Genomic DNA, 11357 nt, shown 5'->3' with positions numbered 1-11357 from the left:
TGACGCAGCAACAATTTTATTTTGGGAGAATCCTGGAATAGTGACCATATCTTGGTTTTAAATTATTTAAATGAGCACAACTGATTTTTTGGCCGTATTTCCAGGGACTTTCGGGATAAATATGAATTATTCCCGGTATTGAAACTATTAATCCCTAGTGTGAACCTAAAAGGTTTAGGATTCAGCCCAATGAGATGAAACTGTTAGTATGAGGTTGCCGTCCATGACTCCAAGTTACGTGAATGAGAGCAATAAAAAGTGCTCTTTTTTATATATGAAAGTGTTTATTTCCACCCATCATCCTTATGTTTAATCCGTGACATTTAACACTTCTGTGACCTTCCTAACAATCTCTCGCTCTCAACGATTCAGAGGAAAAGAGATGAGTAGATATAGTTCAATATTAAGGTTCGCCATCCCTGCATCATCTTGGAACAATCTTGGAACATAATGGCTTCAATCGTAAAGCTCAGCATTCTACTACTTGCTTTCCTGAAGAAAACCATCCATGCAGACCAAGAATTCAATGAGATTGTGGCGGAAGGTGATGTTTATTCCCGTTTCACTGCCGAGTTATTTCCACTGATTGGCAACTGTTTGATTTTCAAGTTCAAAACTAAAGAAGGCATGATGCTGTGGAACATTTCTAAACTTTCATCTGAGAATTTCATGCTGTCTGCTGCTTTAAAGGGTCGACTAAAATTATCTACCAGGAGAATACAGATCCATAATCTCACTCAGACTCTGCAGGGGACCTAGTTGGTCATTGCAGCACACAATACCGCTCACCGTTTGCAGAGATTTAAACTATAAACCACTACTGCATGTTCATACAGGAGAGACATTACACCTGCAGTGTAAGGGCGCAAGGAGTGGGGACAACATGACAGTTTGATAGTACCAGGCAGGTTTTTGGCCAATGGGCAGATCCAGGGCGAACCTTAAGGAGGACGTAGGTAGCCGGGTGCAGCTGGCTGAGAAAAGCACCTCTCTCCACATCCCTAACCTCCCTGATCTCCTCCCTATTTATTTCCTCATTGATGATCAACCACACAGGGCATTATGAGTGTCGTGTGAATACAGAGTCGTTTATGACAGTAACAGAGGTGAGTTCAACCAAGGTTCGCAAACATTTGGGAACCTTTTCCCCGTTGAAACCACCTCAGTTCAAAGGTTAGATTATGTGCTGTTGGTCTGCCCCAAGTCTGAGCCCATCACAGAGTTATTATCAGACTGAGAAATAGGTTGCTCCCGTCTGGAACTCTAATCCTACCGAGTCTGACAGGGTTGTGTGGTACAGACTGACTGGTCAGGTGGACACAGAATATGGACTAATGATGCCGAAGGATTTGGATGGCCGAATGAGTGCGTCCCACCCTCACTTCTCTGGTCCTGCGAGGAAAGTTTGAAGGTGTAAATTGATCAATAATCAAGTAAATGTCCACTGTGTGGACTGTACATTAGCCTCGGTCAAACATGTGAGGCTAATGTACAGTATGTTACCTGGTAAAAGACAACTCTGCAAAATTATTTATATGTACATAGCCATTGTATTTCTCAGAATATAAAAAACACAATTTCTCATGAATATGTGCAAGTGTTTTACGTTTAAAAAAAAAAATGGCACAAAGCTGATTATTACGGGGAAAAATACATAATGGATGTTTTTGTTCAGCTCCATTAAATCAGAAGGGGAAAAAAAGAGAATTCTTGTTCCAACATCACTGCTAGGTTTCTGTGATTACAAAGAAACTTGTAGTAGTGTTTCCCTGTTGGTTGTTTAAAAAAAAAAAAACAGTACGATATGCATTATGTAAAGTTACTTTCTGCCTCACGTTTCATGCTCTGTATGCTGTTTTCACGAATAAAGAAATATACCTTTAAAATAGCATTTGTATTTTAATGTAGGAACAAAAACTAACGAGACCTGTAATATATATGAGCTAGAGGTTAAGAGTATTATGAGTTTGTAAATGGCATAGGCTACTATTTGTGGAGTAAATGCAGGGAACACAAACCATGACACACTTGTAGAATGACAAAGCAAAATAAACCAAAATGCATGTCACTATACGTTCTTATGTACAAGAGAAGTGTATTAAGACTTAATGACTTTAACAAGCTCTCACTTCAAAGAGACAGTTTGATTTACAAGTAGCATTTTTCGTTTATGTGAAATTAGCACAATGCTATCAATTAGTATCAGATATAGGAATACCATGCTGCTTGGATTTAAAAAAAGAAAGGTGTAGATAAAACACAGATTATGCACACATAAAATAACACCAACACAGAAACAAGAAAGACAGTCCCTTACGTTTCAGTTCAATAACATGGAAAACGCTGTTAAACGTACCAAGGGAATGACACATCCACACAGACAGTATGCTAACAGTAACAACAATCATCAGAATATTAGGTTGTAATAAGAGGGACTCATTGAGCCTGCAGACATCCCATCTGGTGGTCCCTCTCTTTCCCAGTCCTCCTCCTTGTGGAGTGAAGGAAAGGGGGGCGATCTTGCTCGTCCACAACTGTGTGTTTCTGCCAGCTCGGAGTCTGCCAGTGGTTAGAACAGGAGACACTGGCTTCCCCCACAACACAGCCGAGTCGAAAGGGGATAAAATTATCGCATGGAATCCTATGGAAGTTGTCCAATGTGTCTATTGAAGTTAAGGGGTCTATGTATGCAGCATGTATACTATGGTGGTTTCACTGTAGGGGAATGAGTGTTTAGTCCCTGAGTGTGTGTGTGTGTGTGTGTGTGTGTGTGTGTGTGTGTGTGTGTGTGTGTGTGTGTGTGTGTGTGTGTGTGTGTGTGTGTGTGTGTCTGTGTGGTGTGTATGTGTGTCTAGATGGTCTCCACGTAATTGGCTGGGAAGAGTCCCAGGCGTCCATCTTTACTGAAGCCCCGCCACCAGGCCTTGTCCACCGTTTCCACAGCACTTATGATGTCACCTGGCTCAAAGGAGATCTCTGATTCGTCCTCTGTGGAAAAAAAAGAGAAAGCGAGGTTTAACACGCTCAGTGAGCATCGTAGCGCGGATAGGTGCGTATGTGGTCCATGGCATGAGTTACACCAGGGACTGACCTGCTTGGTAGTCATAGAGAGCTCGAACACACATCTGTCTGTCTGGTGAAATCTGAAAGAAACAGAGAAAAACTATCACACATGGCCCCTGTCTGAGATAAATTTCAATTTTTCCTATGGTAGAGCCCTCTCTTGGTTCTCATCGACATGGCATTCATATTAAATGAGTCATTCTTCAATCCTGTTCCTGGACTAGACTTGAAGCACAGTAGTAAACATGATGGCATAGCAGGGGACAGAGGCCATATTACTTTGTTGGTTGTGTTGGAGGCGCTCCGCACTGCTAAAGCTAACTCTCTCTCCTCTGCTCTCATCCTTCTAGACCTATCGGCTGCCTTTGATACTGTGAACCATCAGATCCTCCTCTCCACCCTCTCCGAGCTGGGCATCTCCGGCGCGGCCCACGCTTGGATTGCGTCCTACCTGACAGGTCGCTCCTACCAGGTGGCGTGGCGAGAATCTGTCTCCGCACCACGTGCTCTCACCACTGGTGTCCCCCAGGGCTCTGTTCTAGGCCCTCTCCTATTCTCGCTATACACCAAGTCACTTGGCTCTGTCATATCCTCACATGGTCTCTCCTATCATTGCTATGCAGACGACACACAATTAATCTTCTCCTTTCCCCCCTCTGATAACCAGGTGGCGAATCGCATCTCTGCATGTCTGGCAGACATATCAGTGTGGATGACGGATCACCACCTCAAGCTGAACCTCGGCAAGACGGAGCTGCTCTTCCTCCCGGGGAAGGACTGCCCGTTCCATGATCTCGCCATCACGGTTGACAACTCCATTGTGTCCTCCTCCCAGAGTGCTAAGAACCTTGGCGTGATCCTGGACAACACCCTGTCGTTCTCAACTCACATCAAGGCGGTGACCCGTTCCTGTAGGTTCATGCTCTACAACATTCGCAGAGTACGACCCTGCCTCACACAGGAAGCGGCGCAGGTCCTAATCCAGGCACTTGTCATCTCCCGTCTGGATTACTGCAACTCGCTGTTGGCTGGGCTCCCTGCCTGTGCTATTAAACCCCTACAACTCATCCAGAACGCCGCAGCCCGTCTGGTGTTCAACCTTCCCAAGTTCTCTCACGTCACCCCGCTCCTCCGCTCTCTCCACTGGCTTCCAGTTGAAGCTCGCATCCGCTACAAGACCATGGTGCTTGCCTACGGAGCTGTGAGGGGAACGGCACCTCCGTACCTTCAGGCTCTGATCAGGCCCTACACCCAAACAAGGGCACTGCGTTCATCCACCTCTGGCCTGCTCGCCTCCCTACCTCTGAGGAAGTACAGTTCCCGCTCAGCCCAGTCAAAACTGTTCGCTGCTCTGGCACCCCAATGGTGGAACAAACTCCCTCACGACGCCAGGTCAGCGGAGTCAATCACCACCTTCCGGAGACACCTGAAACCCCACCTCTTTAAGGAATACCTAGGATAGGATAAAGTAATCCTTCTAACCCCCCCCCCCCCTTAAAAGAGTTAGATGCACTATTGTAAAGTGGTTGTTCCACTGGATATCATAAGGTGAATGCACCAATTTGTAAGTCGCTCTGGATAAGAGCGTCTGCTAAATGACTTAAATGTAAATGTAATGTGTTACATTCCGTACCTCTTTTCCATTCTCTGAAATCTCCTGGTCCTCATTCTCTTCAACAAAGTCCCCCTCCATGTCATCATCGAAACAAACAGCCAGCTCCGGAGTATCTTGGTCCATTTCGGGTGGACTCATGGATCGTTCTGGAAAAGAGGAAACATGAGGGGTTCTCATTCCCTATGAAACAAGCAAATGTGTAGTATTTCAAACCCCTTCTTAAAGATCTTAAAAATGATCTTAAAAATCCACGAGGAAGAGGATTTCTGGAAAAGGATAGGAAATTGTAACATAGCACACCGGTATGTCTATTGCACGTTATCTCATCAATATAAAGGTTCGCTCAGTTTGAGAGCTACTTGGGCAATGTAGGCTAGCGTAGAGTAGAGATAACTAAATGGGTGAGCGGGGTTACCTACCTGTACCATTGTGTTCCACCAACTCCCCCTCGTCTCTCACCCCATTGGTGGATGGAACCACAACCTCCTGTGTGATTGGCTGAAGAATAACCTCTGCATCTGAACATAACAAGACATTGGTTAGATTGTGTTAGTTGTGTCAGACACCCTTTGCACAACCTTCTAGTACATACAACTCCTCACTCTTCTTCTCTTTTAATTGTTGTATTTGTATAACAGGACAGGCCTGTACAAGATACAAAACAAAGTACTTTACCTGTGACAGCTGGCTCCTCATCCTCTTCTGAAAGCTCCACCAGAACTGGCTTAGCAGAGGCCTGGCTGTCATCTGATTGGTCCTCCGCCACAGGCTCCTGCGCTGACAAAGAGTCTGAATCTGGTGCTGAGCCCTCCTCTTCCTCCTCCATGTTTGGGCTTGGCTCTGTATTCTCAACACTGGGCTCAGGCTCTGCCTGTTCTTCCTCATCTTCCTCTTCCTCCACCAGTACGGCTTGTACGGCTGTGTACTGCTCTGGATTGGAGACAATTAACCATTGTGGTTTTAAGTACAGTCATGGCAAACTGAGAACACAATCTATAACAGCTTGACAGACCCCATCGGTCATTCTACAGTAGGCTGTGTGTATGATGAGGACCTACCTGTTGGCTGCAGTGGACTCTCTGGCAGGGGGACAGTGGGAGGCTGTGGTGCTGGGGCAGGCTCCAGGGAGACTAGTGGAGAGGGGGAGCACTCAGGCTGGGACTGGGGAGGGGTATCTGGGGGAGATGGTGGCAGGACCTGGGCCAGGTGCTGGTTCTCTGGAATGGTGGGGGTCAGGGTGGCTAGGAGGCCTGGAGAGGCTGGGGGGGCAGAGGGCTGGGTTGGGGGCTGAGACTGGGGGCTGGTTGATGGGAGGGTAGGCCGGGCTGAGACAGCAGGGGCGGAGTGGAGGGGTGATGTGGGAGGGGACACCACGGGGGCGCGGGGGCTCTGGGGAGAGATGATTGGGCGGAAGCTGGTGCTGGGTGGAGACATGGTGCGGTGGAAGGGGGAGGAGGGGACACGGGAGAAGGGTGAAACCAATGTTGGACTGCGGGGGGAGGTCGGAGTGGGGCCGTCCCATTTCCCAAAGATGAATGCTGTGTCGGTCAGGCTGCGCTGGTACCGCCTTAATGGAGGTTTGCCTTCGTGGAGAGAGAGCGGGAGGGAAAGAAAGACCAAAATGAAGAAATGCACTACAACAAGACAGATAATGGTTGTTTAGGTTCATGCACGATTGACTGTGACTGGCTTCATAATCACACACTGCGTATACGAGCCACACCTTGGTTTGCCAATGCTTATTAACAAACAGACACACAGACACACTGTGAATGTACCTGTACGGGGGGAGCCGGGGCTGGATGGGCTTTGGGACGATGATGATGACAGCTGTCTGAAGAACTCTCTGGGGTTCATGGAGCGCTGTGACACCAGCACTGCTGCCTCCTACAGGTAGGAAGAGGAATCACACCACACTATGTTTGCCTGAATGATGTAAAAGAAACTACAGCCAGGTCTCAATAGTCTAAAGATATCTCCTCTCTTTTTCTCCTCCTTTCCTTTCCTTCATCTGCACTGTTGTGAAAGAAGTGGACAGGTTCCCATGATAGGCCATATTCCTTTTGACCTATCCTGTGTTTTCAGATCAGTGCAGATGAAGGAGACAAGGAGAGGAAGCCACTTCAGAGCGCTGGGATACACCATATGACATGAACAAGAGGTGAGGTGTTTAGGGAAGAGTAGGAGAGAGACACTCACTGCTGCTTTCTCGATGGACTCGCTGCGTCTCAAGCGAGCTCTCATGTCCTCCTCATGCTCTCTCTGCTGCAGCTCCTGTCACACACCAACAGAGAGGTCAGAGGTCAGACCGAGAGTTCAGAGTAAAGATACATGCAAACACAGAGTTCAGAAGTCAGAAACACCTCGAGTTCGAGTCGCCCAATAACTTCCTCACTCATTCGTTCTTTCTCTCACCCATCTTGATTTCTCCTGCTTCCTCACTTCTGCCTCCAGCTGGGCCTGCATTCTCCTGGGAGATACAGAGATGTCAGAAACCTCATGGGATATTAGCCTTAAGTAGCCTTTACTTTGACAACCCATTAAAATACCTGATAGTGACACAAGAGAATACCCTTGAGTCAGAGAATGTGTTAGTAAGTCTTGAGTCGGTGTGTGTGTGTGTGTGTGTGTGTGCGCCCAACGTCCTGACCTCTGCTCTTCGATCATCTGTAGCTTCTCGTTCATTTTCCTCTCCCTCTCGTCAGCCTCTTTCCGTTCCTTCAGTACTCTCTCTTTCTCCCAACGGCGTCTGTCCTCCACTGCCCGCTTCCTCTCTTCGTCCTTCCTCTCTTCCTCCTCACGCTGAGAGAGAGAGAGCGAGCGAGAGAGAGAGGGAAAGATGGAACACAATAGATGAAGACTTATTACAGTTGACAATGCGAACATTAAAAAGGTGTGAAGTGATGTGAACATTAAAGACGACAACTACTTTTCTCCTGTTGAATTGACGAATTACTAGAAAACTGTCTAAAGCTATGAGGGTAACTGTGACTATGTTTCTGAGTAGGCTACCTCTGCACGTGCCCAGAAGGAGTCTCTGTTGGCCCGTCTCATCTCCATGGCAGCGTTAGTCTTCCTGTAGTTAGTGCCCTATCAACAGAGATAGGAAGACACAGTTTGTAACTTATGCTATTTGCAAGGAGCCGTGGTTGTTTGTAACTCATAATTGATCAAGTATGAAACAAATTCAAAACATACAGTAAGTATATAGTAAGTACAATGCATGATAGAGATTCAAACTGAGAGAATCTAAATGTGTGGGACCCTCCTCCATGTAGAAGCACAGTTCCGGGTTTTGTCCAGGTGTTAGCGCCCCCTCCTGTGGACAGAGATGGTATTGCAGGAGGAGCACTCACCACTGTCTCCTCCGTGTCCTTGGACCGACAGCTTCTTCTGACTTGCTCTGTCTGGGGGCGGACTTTACTGAGCTCAGCGCCTATCTTCTCCTCTGTGACATCCTCAGTACTCTCAGCACTGATAAACACATGAGCCTCCTGAGAGAGAGAGAGAGACAGAGACAGAGAGAGAGAGAGAGAGACAGAGAGAGAGACAGAGAGAGAGACAGAGAGAGAGACAGAGAGAGAGACAGAGACAGAGACAGAGACAGAGACAGAGACAGAGACAGAGACAGAGACAGAGAGAGAGAGAGAGAGAGAGAGAGAGAGAGAGAGAGAGAGAGAGAGAGAGAGAGAGAGAGAGAGAGAGAGAGAGAGAGGTCTATAAGGCTGTGACAGGTTGGTTGCTGTTAATCTTTGTCACACAGTGCCCTGACACTTGCTCCAAAGCATGTAAGCAAGCTGAGGTCCTGAACATCCTTTCAGTATTTTAGGTTAACATTCCAAGGAAGGACTTCAGCTGCTCAATAAATTGGTGCATTTTTGGCCTGCACACCACAACTTTGCCACAGACACGTGATGTCACTTGATCCTTTCCAGAACTTTTGGGAACAAGAATGTCATTTTTATTGGCTGCTATGAACTACGGCATCAAACGTGTGAAACTTCAAACTCCAATACAATTCTGCTACAGCATTCCAAACGAGGGAAAGAGAAGGGGATATTTCCCATCCTTTTTCATGTACCCACTGACCCTGTGAATACATATGTGCACAGACGCACAAACACCAAAACTCGCACGCACACGCACACACAGATAGGCACACACACACTCTCTCTGAAAGTAGTTATTTGAAAGCTTTTCCCCTCAGTGGTTCCTCTTGGCTGTGGCCTTTGGGCTGTAGCTAAACTATACAGTTGTGTAACAGCTTGTATCTAGTATCTGGCTTACACTAGAGAAGACAGGAAGGACTCTATCGGTTTGGAAGAGATAGATGGGGGGGTAGAAACAGGAAAGAGTGTGTAGAGGGGAGGAATGGAGAATTCCCAGAGAGCACAAGGAAAGTGAAATGAGGTGAGAGTGGAGAGAGCAGATAGGATGCAGAGATTTCAACAATGACAAATGACCACAGAACAGTACACTGTGTTCCCCTGCTAAACTGTCAATGTACTGATACACTTCAGATAGGCCTGTGCGTGTGTACGTGGGTACGTGTGTGTGTGTTTGCACCCGATTCTGTGTGTGTGTGTGTTGAGAAATATTAAACACCTTCCCAGACCCAACTCTAAATCACACACACACACACGCGCACACAGTGCGAGGTGCCACTGAGGGAGGACCGAGGGAGTTGTGAATGGTTAAGAGGGTGTAAATGATCTCCTCTGTCTCTCCTAACTGTGTTATTATGCTTCAGACGACAGGCCTCTCCCTAATACTGTCTAACACGGCTAAGATACTCCTCCACCCCTCTTTTCCCTGTCCTCTCCCACCCACCCCCGTCCTCTCCTCCTTCATAGACGTATCCTTCCATTCTTACTCCCCCCCCTCTATCCTCACCTGTACTTTCCTCCTCCTGTCTTGTTCCCTTCATTCTCATCTTCTCCTGAATCCCCCACACCCAACTCCTTCCACGGTCGTGTCATTTAGCTGACGCTCTTATCCAGAGCGGCTTACAGGAGCAGTTATTGTGAAGTGCCTTGCTCAAGGGCACATCGACAGATTGTTCAACTAGTCGGCTCAGGTATTTTCACCAGCGACCTTTCGGTTACTGGCCCAAGGCCTACTGGTGTGTACTACATGATAGAATGTACACAGTCCACAATGCAGACTTCCTGCTCAAAACTAATCAATTACCGTCGTTGAGCAACAATGAGCCCATATGCAAAAGACTCCCAGGCTTAGCTTCGGCATCGCCAACTGATACAATAATATTGTTTTACATTAGGATACACATCCAGACACTGCTGGTGATTCGCCGTCTCTCACACAGCCCTCTGTTGCTAGTTGAGACTTGCAGAGGTAGATGGAGAGAAAGAGAAAGAGAAAAAGGGAGAAAGACCAGAGAATAGAAGTGCCACGGGGCATTCTGACTCTGTCGAAGCACGTCCTAATCCTGACTATTAATTCTGAGGTTTTTGGACAACAAACAATAACCGAGTTCTCATTAGTCACTCAATCATAGATCCTTCATCGACACAAGGATTATTACTAAGCTTCAACACAGAGCAGGATCAGGCTTGCTGGAGGTCCTGCAGTGTCTATGCATATTGACTGCACTCGTGCCATTTCCACCACACCACACAAGAGCACCTCCTCCCAGCTGCCCACTGCACTGAGGCTAGGAGAAACGGTCACCACCGATAAATCCATGATAATCGAAAATTTCAATGAGCATTTCTCTACGGCTGGCCATGCTTTCCTCCTGGCTACCCCAATCCCGGCCAACAGCTCCGCACCCCTCGCAGCTACTTGCCCGAGCTTCTCCTTCACCCAAATCCAGATCGCTGATGTTCTGAAAGAGCTGCAAAACCTGGACCCGTACAAATCAGCTGGGCTAGACAATCTGGACTCTCTCTAAAATGATCCGCCGCCATAGTTGCAACCCCTATTACCAGTCTGTTCAACCTCTCTTTCACTTCGTCCGAGATCCCTAAAGATTGGAAATCTGCCGCGGTCATCCCCCTCTTCAAAGGGGGTGACACTCTAGACCCAAACTGTTACAGACCTATATCCATTCTGCCCTGCCTTTCTAAAGTCTTTGAAAGCCAAGTTAATAAACAGATCACTGACTATTTCGAATCCCACCGTACCTTCTCCGCTGTGCAATCCGGTTTACGAGCTGGTCACGGGTGCACCTCAGCCACGCTCAAGGTACTAAACGATATCATAACCGCCATCGATAAAAGACAGTACTGTGCAGCAGTCTTCATCGACCTGGCCAAGGCTTTCGACTCTGTCAATCACCGTATTCTTATTGGCAGACTCAATAGCCTTGGTTTCTCAAATGACTGCCTCACCTGGTTCACCAACTACTTCGCAGATAGAGTTCAGTGTGTAAAATCGGAGGGCCTGTTGTCCGGACCTCTGGCAGTCTCTATGGGGGTACCACAGGGTTCAATTCTCGGGACGACTCTTTTCTCTGTATATATCAACGATGTCGCTCTTGCTGCGGGTGATTTCCTGATCCACCTCTATGCAGACGACACCATTCTGTATACATCTGGCCCTTCTTTGGACACTGTGTTAACTAACCTCCAAACGAGCTTCAATGCCATACAACACTCCTTCCGTGGCCTCTAACTGCTCTTAAACGCTAGCAAAACCAAATGCATGCTTTTCAACC

The 11357-nt window shown here is 47.2% G+C and overlaps 1 protein-coding gene across 1 annotated transcript in view; it reads right to left on the bottom strand.

Annotated features, from left to right (window-relative positions):
* Positions 1–1879: 1879 nt before the first annotated feature.
* The window catches only part of LOC139545772 (drebrin-like protein A), a 63003-nt gene continuing 53525 nt past the window's right edge, over positions 1880–11357 (bottom strand). The window contains exons 5-16 of the mRNA XM_071353928.1: positions 8035–8172; positions 7691–7768; positions 7329–7480; positions 7094–7148; positions 6878–6952; positions 6457–6565; positions 5737–6261; positions 5354–5608; positions 5098–5196; positions 4697–4824; positions 3092–3143; positions 1880–2988 (exon numbers count right to left, since the gene is read on the bottom strand). Of these exons, the coding sequence (XP_071210029.1) occupies positions 2852–2988; positions 3092–3143; positions 4697–4824; positions 5098–5196; positions 5354–5608; positions 5737–6261; positions 6457–6565; positions 6878–6952; positions 7094–7148; positions 7329–7480; positions 7691–7768; positions 8035–8172 (1803 nt within the window). The 3' untranslated portion in view covers positions 1880–2851. The remainder of the gene's footprint in view (positions 2989–3091; positions 3144–4696; positions 4825–5097; positions 5197–5353; positions 5609–5736; positions 6262–6456; positions 6566–6877; positions 6953–7093; positions 7149–7328; positions 7481–7690; positions 7769–8034; positions 8173–11357) is intronic.

This window comes from Salvelinus alpinus, chromosome 19 (genome assembly GCF_045679555.1).
Source record: "Salvelinus alpinus chromosome 19, SLU_Salpinus.1, whole genome shotgun sequence".
Taxonomy (NCBI): Eukaryota; Metazoa; Chordata; class Actinopteri; order Salmoniformes; family Salmonidae; genus Salvelinus; species Salvelinus alpinus.
Note: the sequence above shows the minus strand (reverse complement) of the source record. Positions and strands in the feature narration are given on the sequence as shown.